Raw genomic sequence first — 15,957 nt, 5'->3', positions numbered from 1 at the left:
TAATTTATCTAGCTATCTACGATTTACTAACTCTATGCACATATAAATTCCACAAACAAATTTACTAAATGACTTAAATATGTGAAAAACCCGTTCCAAATTTAAACTTATTTCTATTCGGATAAGGTTGTTTTTTTAAGGTAATAGGCCAACCATTGTAAAGTACAGAATTACCAAGTACTGATTCCCTAAGTAACCTAAAATCAGGCTGCAGTCAATACACTAGTAAAGGTTACGTTATCCTGATAATTTTCCCGCCGTCGTCATGCTCGTTTTAGTTGGTAATTGTCTGGTTAGCTGTCTGTTAGCTATAGTTTTTGCGAAAATTCCCAGGACAGAGGCGAATATTTTTGTATGAAAACTTGCAACTTTAAATGCATTTTTTATCGAAACTACTGCAGTCTAAAATGAAGTCAAAATCAGTCCATCGACTCATTTTTTTGCAAGCTTTGTAATGGTACCCCACACGATTCTTACAAATGAAATAAAAAATCTGGTTACCCCTCTGCACCCCCAAAGTTTCCCCCTAAAATAAGAAATAAGGGGTTTTGACTTATTTACAATATTAGTGGTGGTAATTGCTATAACTATTTCAAATTTTAGCTATCTACGTAAAACGCATTAAACTGATTTGCAAGACCGAAGTGATCCCATAAGTGTTCCGTTTGTCAAAACAAAGTTTTGCACGGAACACTAAAAATGGTGTTTATTAAAGTTAGCGCTCGGTCAAACAATTGTAAAAATAATAATTAAACGTCAAGGCCGTTAGACAATTGATTATTAATTATTAACAATTGGCTGGCATTTAAGAGTAAAACTGAGAAAAAAATTTAGTTTTACAAAGTTACCTTTTTTACGACGGCAAAATTTCATTCCAAATTCGTTGCCTTCGGGAAAATCTGACTGTCAAATGAAACCGTCACCGGGGAGGTTTGCGTAGAACTTACCCTTTGGGCTGGACCGGCAGCATGCCGGGCGCGATAAAGCTCGGGAGCTGGTCGGAGTGCTGCATCGGGGCGAACGCCTGCGCTTGCGACTCGAACGGCTGCGGCGGGAGCTGCTGCAAGCTATCGTAGCCCTGGAACTGAGGCTGGCAGGAGCGAACGGGCCACTCGCGACTGAGAGCCCATTCGGCCATGGTGTGCCCCTCGTGCTCGTGGTGCAAGTACTACGCAGCGACGGGCGGCACGCGTGCATCGCGGGCACCTCGCGCGCGCACTGCCGGCTCCCCGCCCGCCTCGTCTCCCCAACGCATAAACATACTGCAAATCCTTTATCTGGCCACGATGCACTTCTACGTACACTATGTATTTACGTAGTTAGCCGGCGACTGATAAACGGCTGTCATACAATGTTCACACTTCTTTTAATTATTGTATTAAGAGATGTCAACGCCGACTTTTCGCTTGACCGTTACGACACGCGATGCACTTCGACTAATTAAATCGGAACGAACCGTTTTCGCGTAAAGCGGGTTCCTATGTACTTGCGAATCAAACAAATGGTTTATCCGATAGCGCAGCGTTAAAGCACTTTAAAGTATGTATCACTCCTACGAAATTGCAGCGACCACTAAGAAGCGTGAAGAGTCCCTAGTCGGGCATGATCAATATTTTTAGTAAGAGTTGGCTGCTAATTGGCAACTCGCTACTAAAAAGTATAATAAGTAAGTTAGTAGTTATATAGTTATTGTGTACTATTCGACTTAAGTGCCTAGAGTTGCAATTTTGTTGCACATCAAGTCGTATTATAATGCCTACTTACGCTATTATACACTCAAGAACAATGTTTGCAGGTTTTCACACTTCTTGAATTTATTTAGTACTTACCTAGACGTAACTAGTTATGATTTTAGTTCAGTTTAAGGATAGATACTCATTTTGAAAGAGAAACCGGGAATAAACCGCGGTGGTTATTTATTGCTTCACTCCTGTTCAAAAAGTTAATATGTACTTGTTATTTATAATATTATTATTAAATTTATAAGTAGGTATGAAGTGTACTTTGCATACTTACATAAATATTTTTTGTTATAGGTATCATACAACATTCTATTTTTGCTTTAGGTATAGGTATTTAACTGCTCCAAGTCCGGGTTTAATTTTTATTTTATTGCAGGGAAAATGCGGGTGTTTGTAAGTCTGAACTCTACCCAAAAATGTACCCTGCTCACTTTAGATGCATGATACACTGGAGTTAGTATAGAAGATTGTAAACAAAGGGATGGAATGATGTTTGTTAAATTATGTTCAGGAAGAAGAAGAAGAAATTTAATATTTGTTGAGCCTTCTCGAAACAGAATTTACTCGTTTAGCTCGTGCAAGTGTTCCTTTCGGTTTACAATTTTGCAGCTTTCAATAGGGGGTATTACTGCAATGTTATGCCGCCAGAGTGCAGCACTAGCACATATTGTAGACGATAGAGTAACTTATACATACTAGGTTTTAAACAGTTTTTTGACAAGTTTTCACAGGTAATTTGTTACGAATAAATATGACATTGCATCAAGGCGGTTTGTTTACAGCAGAGGGCCGCCTACCGCGAAACGCGAAAATCTAAATGTCGTTATCTGCCTCTCTATTGCTTGAATATGCAAGTGTAGAGTTGTGCCGTTCCCGTGGGGAATGTTACCTAGCGAGAAATTTCCCCATGCAAAATGGGGAATATTACCGGGAACGGCACAATAGAGAGACGGATAACGAAATTGAGATTTTCGTGTTTCGCGGTAGGCCCTCTGTTTGCGCTAGTAGCGTCCCCTACGCAGACTTTTACGTAATATTCCCTATTACTTACAAATCGAAGAGGCCTTAATTTTGATTTTTGTTCATTGGTCTTCATTGCTGTTTTTAGTCAAATTTTACGCGCATAAGTTCAGGATAGACGACCGGATGGTCCTGGGTTCGAATCCCGATAAGGGAATTTTATTTGTATGATGAGCCCAGATATTTGTTTTGAGTCATGGGTGTTTTTTATATATTTAAGTTTTTGTATATTATACAGGTGTCCCTAGTCATTGCACAAAGCCGAAATGTACATAATATGCATTAGGGTATTATATTTATTATGTATACTGGTTAGTATACAAAGTATTATAATCATAACGACCGGTGTAGCGTTTACGATGAAATTAACAAGGGTAAGACCTCCAGTAAATGAACACTTAAGCAATTATCCAAGTTTGAAAAGTAATTTCTCAGCATTCATTAATAATTGGAATAATTAATTGCAATTTAATCAATCCTCATTTAATAATTTAGAAAGTGATTTCTGCGATTTCTTATTACTTTCATAGTTTTTGAGTTATAGCATAATTTATCAAAAAACCTAATGAATGAACATGAAAACTAGTGAATGAACACCACGAAATCCAGTGAATGAACATAATTTCGATCTTTTTAATCGGCATTAAAAAGATATTTTTAACACAAAACCCGTTTTCAGTTCTATTTTAGTAGGTATAGCGAAAGCGTTTATATCTTTTTATCCCCTCCATATTGATTTTAAATATATTAGAATGTAATAAAATGATGGTTGTTCACCAATAAAGGATGACTCACGTTAGACCGGGCCGTGACCGGGCCGGAGCTTCCGCCGCTTACTTTTCTATGACATGACAGGTGATCACGTGAATGCTTTCCATAGAAAACGAAGCTCCGGAGGCTCCGGCCCGGTCACGGCCCGGTCTAACGTGAGTCATCCTTAACACAGAAATCTGTTACATATTAATAAGAAAAATAGAATTAAACTTTAAAACAAGAAACAACGTGCATATTTTGATAAAAAAAGGTCAGGCTCAGCAAATAATGCTTAAAATAAAAGACTTTTCATTACGTTGTTCGTGGTTACATTGTTCATACATAGAATTAGTAGAAACCTAATAAATGAACAAGCCAAATTTTGTACTGTTCATACATGCATAAAAAATCTAGTAAATGGACTATAGAAATTTGGTTTGTTCCAATTCTGGTTGAATGAATTACAATCGTTTTCTATGCAGAATCACAAAAAACAAATTCAATACCATTTCGTTTACATATAAAATTAGAAAAAAAAATGAAAAAAACGGTGTGTTCATTTACTGGTTTCAGAACATTTGATAAGCCAGTAATGGAACTATAAAAAATAAAGACTTAATCGCATAATACGCCGACAAAATTAAGGGGGCTTCCATATAAAAAAAAACGTGATTTCTTTGTGATCTGTCGGTCAGCGAGTTCTGTCTCATTACCTACTCGTTGAATCCTCGACACCTCAAATAATAATAAAAAGAAGAATAATTAAAGTTCGCGATTCCAGGACGCCTCCCCAAACGGCATATTGTAGGAAACACCGATGTGGGTCTAGTGGGGTGTCCCACATTCCCCCTAAAATGAGCCCACCTCTGGATCTTGGTCAAGCGTACCTAGTCGCTTAAAAGAAAAATATAAACATGAAAAACTATGACCGGATGTATAATGAATAAAACAAAATCATTCATGTTTTTCTTTATTTGTGGTATTTTCTATAAATAGGGACCTTATTGTCGATGGCGCTTACGCCATTGTAAACGATGCTTCGATATACTTAAATACAATGCCGCGCGACGCTGTGCGGCGTAAGCGCCATCGACAATAAGGTCCCTTTTCATAGAAAATGCCCCATTTAATGCCCTTTGTGTTGACAGTACGGGGAGGGGGTCCGAACAAAATCAAGAATGATCATCATGGGGGGAAATATCACGTGTAATTTTTTCTTAAATTGTGCCAAGCCTAAAATAGTAAAATAAACATACATTTTAGTCATTTACCGGTATTTAACCGGAGCGGTATTCGACATGCGTTAAGTGACGTTTCGTGTTGAACTTCAGTTGAATGGAAGAAATCGTGTGTTGTCAAATAGGTAAATTTGACATTAGCAATCCACAGTTAGGTGACAACGAAACCAAACCGAACCACGCAGAGTTCAGAGCCATTTTAAACCGTATAGTAGTAAGAAAACAAAGTTGATTTTTGTTGCATAATTTTTTCAATGAATGAGTTTTGGTGTACAACCAAATGATACTTTCCACAGTTGATGAACAAATGATTCATTCCACTGTTGAACTGATGTTGAAGCCGAAACTGACAGTTGTGCATCTCGAATAGGGCCCCTTAACAATGTGTAGCGGGATTTTACAATGTGTTGTGTAAAAAATGTTTTTAGGCTCTAAACACTTTGTGCAATTTTACACGGGTACTACTATAGCCATTATGGACTTTTGGGAATAAGTATTCCTGAATACTGCGTGTATAAGGAAAAGAAGGATTCGAAAAATGACAGACCCATTGGTATTTCATCGAGTATTTACAACCAATCTCTTTTTTCGAGCTTAATGAGACTTAATAGAAAACTGAGATTCTTCCAACCTAGCAGTTTTTTGGCAAGACACGGCACGGCTCATGAGCCTAGGCCCTAGGCCCTGGCAGTGTTCAGGTTGCTTCGCGGCAGTCTTTGGGTTGCGATAGCAGCGTAAGGCATACCTAAAGTTTGTTTGGTTTTGTACAGTTTGGAATAGTTTGGATGTCTACCGTCTCCAATGAGGGCTATCGTTTTTTTGCTCACCAGTTGGCGCCTCTGTTGATGGTGGTCCAAAAGACTATAGAACAGCTGTCAGTCATTGAAGTGACACGTGACATTAGACATTTCAAACTATGGAAAAGACCACCATCTACACTAGCGCCCCTAGCGGCGAATTCATACGCGTTAGCCCTCATTCTCCAATTCAATTGCTCAAAGGTTAACTGCAAGAGATCCCTGAAAGGGATAAGTTCGCCTTTGTACTAATTATGTGTGTTTTTTTTTCCTATTTTATGTCTCTTTTTTGTCCAATAAAGTGTTGTACTACTACTAAAGACGCCGAGGTACTCGTAGTGCGAGCCGATAATGGGCGCTGAGCTTATACTAAGAGTAAAAGGTAGAACCTATTTATTAATCTGTGGTAAAGGTAGAGAGAAAAGACATTTCTTATTCCATACCGTCGCCGTATGTTTGTAAGCGGGCTTTATCTAAATAAGTGCGAGTCGGACTTGTGCACGAAGGGTTCCGTACCATTACGCTCAAAACGGCAAAAAATCACGTTTGTTGTATGGGAGCCCCCCTTAAATATTTATTTTATTCTGTTTTTAGTATTTCTTGTTATAGGGGCAACAGAAGTACATCATCTGTGAAAATTTAACTGTCTAGCTATCATGAGATACAGCCTGGTGACAGACGGACAGACAGACAGACAGACAGACAGACAGCGGAGTCTTAGTAATAGGGTCCCGTTATTACCTTTGGGGTACGGAACCCTAACTAACCAAAAACGCGTATGACGTGAATAATGGACGACCCCCAAGTAATTTTATTATTCCAAAAAATTTCACCTGGTTCGTATGAATAAATTTAGCGACCTAATTATTAAAGTTTCAGTTTTTTCCTCACTGTTCCATTTGTATTTGATACATTGCATGGTCGCTTCGCTTTCGACGTTTACCTAGGACAACGGACTAGCGCTACTCTGTCACCATGCACAGTGTGATGAAGGCCTGTAGTTAGCATTGCACGCATTTTTAAATAGGGTTTCGAAGCGGCATAGGCATGTATATGTACTTTCTCTTACAGTAAAACGTGGAAAATTTATTGATTATAAAATATATTACATTTTCCACTGGTGACGAGCAATCTCTTGACCTCACATCAGTCCACCGCGCCTCGAAGAAAAAGGTAAACAAAACGTCCAACTGATGACTACTAAGTTGCGCGTGATATTCATAAACCTTGAGCAAAGTAGATAAAATGTATGTTTAGGGTTAGAAACAGAGAGCATACTGATACGATAGCAGACCTATTAAATTTTATGAAGGTAGACACCTAACTTCACATCATGTCTATTTATAGGACATAATTTTGTAAGCATGATCTGTACTTGAAATAACTTTCATTTGAAAGTAGTAAATCATATCTAGGAATATGCGTAGTATTATATTATTTCTCCAACCCACTTTTGACATGTAAAATATTTACATAAATTTTATCAATAAAAGATTGATTGATTGATTGACTTAGCAGTAAACAAGAATACTTACACAAAAATAGTTATGAGTTATGACATTTGTCTCAAGTACTAAAGTTTTGTTTTTATATTACCTACCATTTCGCTCCTCATTTGTTGTTCGTGTACTTAAGTAAAAAATAGGAAAATTATCTGGCGTAGGAAGCGGAGGGCGAGTTTAAGATATAAATAAGGCGAGGTAGAGTGGAAATGGGCCACAAGGTTTAGAGCCGTCTTTGGCTCGCCCTTCAATCACGGTTGCCGTCTTCGATCATGAGAGCTATAGAGAGAGAGACGTCATCTACGTATAGAGTTGGGTGGCGTTGCTGTTGTCTAATACGCTTTCGTTACGTGCCGTTTAGTCCAACTCTTGGCGCCCAATACGACGCCTCATATACGGTTGAGAGTTACCTGGTATTAGAAGCGGTGGGCGAGTCGTCATCTCCGGATAGAGTAGATATAGGCGAAGTGGCCGGCGACGCCTCGATGAACTCCTGTGTGCTCCGGATCACGCCGGGCCTGCTCGCCTCCGTCATGGTTGCCGGTTCTGTGGACAATCGCTATAGTCGATTGCAGTACACTTGGCAAAACTACACAAAGGAGCCTCGTCTGCCAACAAACCACTGTGTGGTTTGGCAGAAGAAAATATGTATTTAGTTAGCATTGCACGCATTTTTAAAATAGGGTTTCGAAGCGGCATAGGCATGTATATTAGAGTAAGATTTTTGAATAAACGTTTTTTTTATTTTTTTTTATCAGAATGAATAAAAATCAAAAGTACATACACCCCAGATCCCGAAGACACAAGCCTTTACCAGATATAATAATAATAATAATAATTGTTGCGCCTGTGAACGGGTTCCAGCAGGCGTTCTACATGACATTAAAGCTCTCCAAGGGGCCTCTACGTGTTGGATCTATCAGGCGCGGATCCAGCCCCCAAAAAAGGTTGTGGTCACAGCCACACGAAAATCGGCAAGTACGAGTCAGAGTACGAACTCGCTCATGAACATCATGACTCTTGAACGATCATCCCGATCTCAATAGACCGTATAAGTGTGACGTCACATGTGTTGTCTATTAGGGGTACCCCCCTAATGATTCCCCGACCAATTTTTCGCAGATTATCGATTCACAGACAACATTTCGCCAAACATCTAACTTTGAGACGAAATTTGCTAGTTTTACCGTTCAATTCGCTTCTGTGTTAATTAGGAGAACAATTATTGTAAGATTTTATGCATTTTTTATTAAAGATTTCGTTAAGTAGTCTAGTCGACAAGTTCAAATCAAATGGTGAAAAATAAATAAGCTTTTGCCCGCTACTTCGTCTGCGTGGAGTTAGTATTTTTTTTATCAAATCTGCATTTTATCGATTCCCATAAAAGCTACCCTATGTCCTTCCCCGGGACTCAAACTATCTCTATACCAAATTTCAACGAAATCGGTTCAGCGGTTTAAGTGTGAAAAGGTAACACACAGACAGACAGACTTTCGCATTTATCATATTAAGTATTAGCTTTTGCCAGCGACTTCGTCTGCGTGGACTTAGTAACCGCAACTAGAGTAAGAATAGCGCCTGGAAAATATCTCATAGCAATCTAAATTTGAGCATATTATGCACACAAATTAGCAAGCACTTCGTTAATTATCTCAATTCCACCAAGTTTTTTACTTTCTTCAGGGATGATTTTCGGGATAAAAACTATCCTATGTCCTTCTCAGGGACTCAACCTATCTCTATGCCAAATTTCATCTAAATCGGTTCAGCGGTTTAAGCGTGAAGAGGGAACACACAGACAGAAAGACAGACAGACAGATAGACAGACTCGCATTTATAATATTATAGTACTAGCTTTTGCCCGCGACTTCGTCTGCGTGGACTTAGTAACCCCAGCTAGAGTAAGAATAGCGCCTGGAGAAAGACTTATAGCAATTATTCAATTTGAGCATATTATGCACACAAATTAGCAGACACTTCATTAATTATCTCAATTCCACCCCGCTTTTTACTTTCTTAAGGGATGATTTTCGGGATAAAAACTATCCTATGTCCTTCTCAGGGACTCAACCTATCTGTATGCCAAATTTCATCTAAATCGATTCAGCGGTTTAAGCGTGAAGAGGGAACACACATATAGACGGACAGACAGACAGACAGACAGACAGACAGACTTTCGCATTTATAATATTAGTATGGATAGTATGGATAGTATGGATAGTATGGATAGTATGGATGGATGGTAAGTATTTTGTTTTTTGCCAATATATCATAAACTATTAATATTTAACAAATGAAAAAACATTCCTAAAGGTATTTGTTAAATTCGTATAGATTAGCTTAAATTAAATTATAATGTAATTTAATATTATGAAATAAATAAATCTGAATCTAAATCTATTCACTTAATTTTTTTTTTAACTATGGTGTATTTTAAACATGTTAAAGAATGTACTGTTGTTGGGCAATTATTAATTAACCCTTAAATGCATAATGCTGTATATATGCATCGTATATTTGATGGTCCGTGGCTCAATATCCAGCTATCCAAAATCACATTTATTACTTTTATACAGCATGACATATCTATTTCAATTTATTAAAAAGTTATATAAAAAATCATGCATTTAAGGGTTAACACATTTTTCTCGAAATTTCGGCTTTGCTGTAAGTTAATAAAATGTTAAAATAATTGGCGTAAAAACAATTTTTTATACATAGTTTTAGTTTACAAAAAAGACGAGTTCAAGATTTTTTTTTAAATTAATACTTGCCTAACTTATAAAAAAATATCTTTAAGATAAATTTATACCAAATGATCACTCTACCTACTGGTGTTTCGACCAATGGTTACTACTCGGGTAATCGTGACGGCAAAGGATCATTCTATGAAAAGTAAATCCGCTTATCAATATTATGCAAGCTTCTCTGCGTACTGAAATTTCTGCGAAAGCGTGTGCGAAAAATCGGCGTAATTATTTTACTCGGGGACTCAATTAGGGTTGTGGGCATGCCCATCGTGCCCACAACGGTGGATCCGCGCCTGGGATCTATATCCCTACGCAAGCCTATCAAAAGACCGGGATTTATAGGCCCGTGATATCCAAGGAGATACAAATAATAATAAAATACTTTTACAGTACATATGGTGCTACTTTCTCGCACTAGTGCGTCAAATAGCACTTTTCGTGCGTATGTCGAAAGTTTAAAGGGCCATATGTACTGTAAAACGTTGTACGATACACGTGCGAATAGGAAATTCGCAACTCGTGTCGATTTAAAACACTCCCTGCGGTCGTGTTTTAATTTATCGCCACTCGTTTCGAATTTCCTCTTTTCCGCACTTGTATCGTAAATAACTATTTTAATACAGTTGCTCAAAAAGTGGTACTTTTTGTGGCTGCGTAGCGTGTGAGAAGCTCAATTTCTCGAACTAGTGCTTTTTACTTTTTAGTTCCAAACTATACTTTCCAAACGCAGTTAAAATTGAATTTAGCGCGGAGCAGGTACCAGGGCCTCATGAGTTATGAGGAGGTGTCGTTGACCAACCCGCGCCGGGCCCGCGGCGGCCGCGGCCGGGGCGCGCACGAGTATGAAGGTATCGCGGGCTGCGGCAGCTCGCGTATCTTAGCTGTATAGGTACTTTTGGTTTTGGTTTGGTTTGGTGGTATGATTCTACTAATGATATATTAATTTATTATTTTTTCGCAATTGTATTAAAAAACGTCGTGTACAACACGTGTGAAATGTCTTTTTACCACTCGTACCGAGTCTTGCCACTCGCTTTCAGCTCGTGGCAAGATACCTCGGTACTAGTGGTAAAAAGACATTCTTTTCACACTAGTTGTAAAATGTACTATATTGTGCACTACAAAGAAACTAGTACATTTCGATGCTAGTGCGGAAAGTATGTCATTACTTCAAGAGTACCGAGATGGCAAGACTCGGGACGAGTGAAGAATGACATTTCCGCACGTGTATCGAACGACGTTTTTTAATACAGTTGCGAAAAAATTAGAAAAACAACAAGTAAGGAATTCGAAACTTTTATATTATTAATTCTGTGACATCATTGACATTGACATTATGAAGAGGTGTTTTTTTAGCTGGGTGTTATTATTATTGAACCCACTTCAATAAAAGTTTTTTTTAAATGCATGTTCTATCAGACAGAAACAATTGTAAATATAAAACATTGTACTATTATTACCCAAATATCGTTAATTACGATTATTTGTGTATCGTACATTTATAAAAACAATATCGAATGTTGCCTTTGGAAACTTAAAGCAGAAAGAAAAAAATGCCTCTTCTTTGACAGGCGTTCCGTTCCATTCAGACAACTTATTAAGAATGGTTTTTCAATATTCAATATAAAAAAGAAATAGACGTGTTATAATGATGAAGAGGTAAGTAATAAAATATGAAATATGTATATTTTTCGTATTCTTACATTAACAGTAGGTTTTTATGTTGATTACTACGTTTAAAGGAAACTAATATTAACACTCATCAATAAGTAGTCATGAATTGGAACAAGAATAAATTTAAAAAAATTGGAAAAGTAAAAAGCACTAGTTCGCGAAAACCAACTTTCCGCACGCTAAACAGCTACGTAAAGTAGCAGTTTTTGAGCAACTGTATTAAAAATACATTTTACAAACAAAGACAGGACATAAGTGAGTAGGTAACAACAGGCGGACTTATCGCTAAAAAGCGATCTCTTTTAGACAGGTCGAAGCTAGAATTGTTTTTTTTTTTTTTTAATTTGTCCGAGACTTGAGTCTCTTGTATATTTGAGTCATTTCTAAAAAAGTCTAAAAATTATATACATATAGGTACAAACTGTAATGATATACAAACAATACAAAGTCTTTCAATAACAATCATTTTTTAAAATTCATAACCCTTTTTGAGTCAGACCTTCAAAATTTATGACGGTGTTTATGAACTCAAGTCCTTTTGAATCACGACGAAATACTTGTACTTAATACTATAGTATAGATGACAAATTTTCATAAATGGTATCAATCGATCACGTTTATTTTCAGGATGGAATGTCTATATGGGACCCATTGCTTTAAAGCAATACAAAAGTCAGAAATGATATAGGTAGTCAAATTCCAACAGTCGTACTTCATCTCGCGAAACGCTCCAAATAAAACGATAAGTGAACGTGACGTCAAGGTCACTGAGAGCCCATTTTGAAGGCATGCCAGTTTACGTAAATGTAGTTTTAGCTTAGCCATACCCCGAAGTTAACAAAATTCAATAAAGACACTGTGTTAGATCCTAAACTCATCCATAACTCAGGAAACCTGATAACTAAAATAACATAGCACACCAATAAACTCCGTTTGAGTCGTTGGATTCGAACTCGGGAGTCTCGGGACCTCCTGCTACGGAGGTTGAAAAAAAAAAAAAAATTAAGGGTCAATTTTATCTGCATTTTTAGGGTTCCGTACCCAAAGGGTAAAAACGGGACCCTATTACTAAGACTCCGCTGTCCGTCCGTCTGTCTGTCTGTATCTCATGAACCGTGATAGCTAGACAGTTGAAATTTTCACAGACGATGTATTTCTGTTGCCGCTATAACAACAAATACTAAAAACAGAATAATATAAATATTTAAATGAGGCTCCCATACAACAAACGTGATTTTTTTGCTGTTTTTTTCCGTAAAGGTACGGAACCCTTCGTGCGCGAGTCCAACTCGCACTTGGCCTTTTTTTTACAATTATATGTCAAGTGCGTACTATCCTCATTCTAAATTTTGTTCACAAAACAACTTGTTCAATTTAAATTCTATAAAAATGCCCAAAGCAAGGGCACGGCACGGCACGTCGTCGACGAGAATCGCCGCTGCGCTGCCTAAGCCGGGGTAACCATGACAACGGCTGCACCGTGCGCCGTGCGCCCCCTACTCTAACACCAAAACATCTATAATCATACGCAGAGGTCATTCACCTCGCACTGCACTTGAACTTTTACAACACTTCTATTATATAACTTTTATTTAAATATTGAGGTTTAATTTAAAAACGTTTTATTGTAAATTAACATGCATTGCTAAATGTTTTCTCTTGATAAATTAAAAAGTTAAAGCTCCTTACCCTGTAGCGGCATAGCTTCATAATCATCACTTATTTATATTAATATACGGTCCATAATTTGTTTTTATAATAACATACGCTGCATCACCCATTGTGATAACACCTGTCACAAACGCGATATTTTACTTGCATTTAATATATCACTATCCTTTATTGATGCATACACAACTCTCACAAATAAAGGTAAGCTATTTTTTGGGGAAACAGAAAGACCCAAAACATTGTATAGCTATATAAACAACTAAACTAGCGCCACATAGCGGAGAAGTGATATTTCTTTATATTTAAGTCTCACCTAAATACAATTGTAGTTTCTATCAAAGCCGATAGATGCCACTAAAATCAAAACTAGTTCAATAGGTCATGACGTCATTCGAAGTTCTATTTTATTATTTAACAACGTCAGCGTCATAAATATCATTACTAAAATGTAAAATATACAAGCGACATAATGATAATACAATAATACAGATCGACGAACCACACCAAGCCCACTAACTCTTCTAGTGAACTAAGAATGTAAACAGTTCTCAGCATTAACGTTAGATGGCGTAAGTAATGCTCATTAACAAATAAAACAATACATAACTGAGGAGGTTATATTCAATGCCTGATTTGAGTGATTTGTCCTACATAAATCTTATTTTTTCATAGTATTATGTTTTTTTTATAGCGGGATTACAATGTAAAAAGAGTTTTTCCCCTCACTAGCTCGGAAAGCCGTCTTTTATCCTTTAAAACAAGCGGGTAAAAACGCATTTTATTCAGTAGTGGGGAAAGTAAATTGACCTTGGATGGAGCCTGTTTAAGTAGCTTTGACAGATAATATAAAGTAAATCGCTCATAGTGAAGACTGATGGTTCGTTCGATATTAATTATCATCAAAGATAGATATAACTCCTTTTTTATCATTAAATAAATGGTATGAGAAATTAATAAAAATAACAAATATAGCACTATTTAATAATTTTAAGTCATGTTTTTTTTTTATAATGATGGTAAAAGTGTGTGAAAAACAAACGAAGTGGCATAGTGTGGTCATAGTTACCAAAGATAGATATAACTCCGTAATAGATGGACAGTCTAAGGAAAAAACGTGTCTCGAAAATCACGAAAACTTGATTCTCGATCAGAGGGCGCCACTATTTTTGGCCTACTCTCGTATAGAGGGCGTTGACGGTTTCGTTTGTTATTTATAATTTTAACGCGGTCAAAATCATATAAAAATAATTTATGCAAAAAAAAATCATTTATCCATATTTAAATACATTTTAACGTATTTTTATAAATCTTAATTTTTAGTTTTAAAGTATGTCGATAGATGGCAATGAATTTACAGCGGTTACAAAATTTACTATGACAGTACCGCTCTATCTTATTATATCCTCTTTGATTTAACTGAAGGCACAAGTTGAGTCGATGCAATTTCAAAAAGCATCAACAAGTGTCAACAAAATTTTTTACTTTAAAAAATTTCTCACCGACTCCGACTTACGAAAAATACACAACTTCCAGTGTTCTGTTATAATTTATATCTGAATAAAAAAAATAGTGATTCCAGTGATAAAGATGATCTAACGCCTGTGGATGTTGCACTTTCCTCGCTATAGTGAGGCGAAAAGTTTTGTGTTACACACGGATGCAAATGTATTTTACTTCTCGTGTGTTGAAACACTCGCTACGCTCAGGATTCTATTTTAGAATTATAAAATCCTTTCGCTTGCTCGTGTTTTAATTCCACACTTGCGGGTAAAATACAACTTTGCACCCTTGTATAACAAATAACTATTGTCCACAAGAATTTCTATGCAGAGCAAAATGCAGAGTACTGCGGCCCTTAGATTGGCCTACGTAGGCCAATCTAAGGGCCGCAGTTATGCGGTGGAATGAGAGAGCAATATCGTTTGCTCCCTCTAACGGATAACTGCGTCGTCCCTTAGATTGGCCTACGTTGGCCCAATATGTATTCTCGGCAAAACGTGATTTGTGACTTCAGTCAATCGCTAGTCTGTTTTGCCACCATTTTGCCTAAGGAGAAAACACTTTTTGTTTGGTTTGATGTGAACTTTTTCGAAGGACCCTTACCACAGATTATATAATAGCTCTTATGAACAGATACTTATCTCTCAAAGAAAACGCAAATACCTACCGTTTTTTTACTTACACAAGAATACAATGGAGTGACCTTCAGCGGACCGCTCAACGCTAGGGTTGCCGACGCTTCTTTCAAATATTTACTTAGGTGTCTTAGGTAGATATCTACCTATTATACATATAAATGTGTCGTAAAAAACATTAAGTACCTACATCTTTAAAAAATTCTTAATATCGTAAAAATAATAACAATAAATATATTTGAAGTTGAAGTTGATTATTATACGTACATATTGTATAATATGCGGTACGTAGTAAGCAGACTAGTGACCGAAATAGGTAATTATGATGAATGGGACATCGAATCCCAAAACGCACTTTACCCCTAGCTCGGTCCTTTCTGCAGGCGTGTGTGGGATGACGATATCCAGGTTATAAAATACACGTCACTGTTTACACCGCGCGATTGGAAGAGACATACGGCCCGATTCGAACTAAGATACGTCAAATATTAGGTCTTTTACATATGTCAGTGTTAAAAGTAACGTTTCTTTAAACAAAAACGTCACTTTTTACACTGACACATCTAATCCATATCGTTTCTAGGCCTTATATTTGACGTATCTTATATTAGTTCGAACCGGGCCGATATTACGCTGTAGCAAAGAGGAGTCATAGTACATTTTGTAACCACTGTA

At 37.1% G+C, this 15,957-nt stretch overlaps 1 protein-coding gene across 3 annotated transcripts in view; it reads right to left on the bottom strand.

Moving 5' to 3' along the window:
- The window catches only part of LOC134754226 (basic helix-loop-helix ARNT-like protein 1), an 82,202-nt gene extending 74,585 nt beyond the window's left edge, over positions 1 to 7,617 (bottom strand). For 2 of the 3 annotated variants that reach the window (XR_010128881.1, XM_063690396.1), the window contains exon 1: positions 948 to 1,560. Coding sequence is in view for 2 of the 3 variants with exons in the window: in XM_063690396.1 (XP_063546466.1) it covers positions 948 to 1,138 (191 nt within the window). In the remaining variant the exon portion in view is untranslated. Of the gene's footprint in view, positions 1 to 947; positions 1,561 to 7,462 lie in introns of those variants that run through there. The other variant, XM_063690397.1, reaches the window with a different exon arrangement.
- Between the last annotated feature and the right edge of the window lie 8,340 nt (positions 7,618 to 15,957).

The sequence above is a fragment of the Cydia strobilella genome, chromosome Z, assembly GCF_947568885.1.
Source record: "Cydia strobilella chromosome Z, ilCydStro3.1, whole genome shotgun sequence".
Lineage (NCBI taxonomy): Eukaryota > Metazoa > Arthropoda > Insecta > Lepidoptera > Tortricidae > Cydia > Cydia strobilella.
The sequence above is the reverse complement of the archived record's forward strand: the minus strand, read 5'-3'. Positions and strand labels throughout refer to the sequence as shown.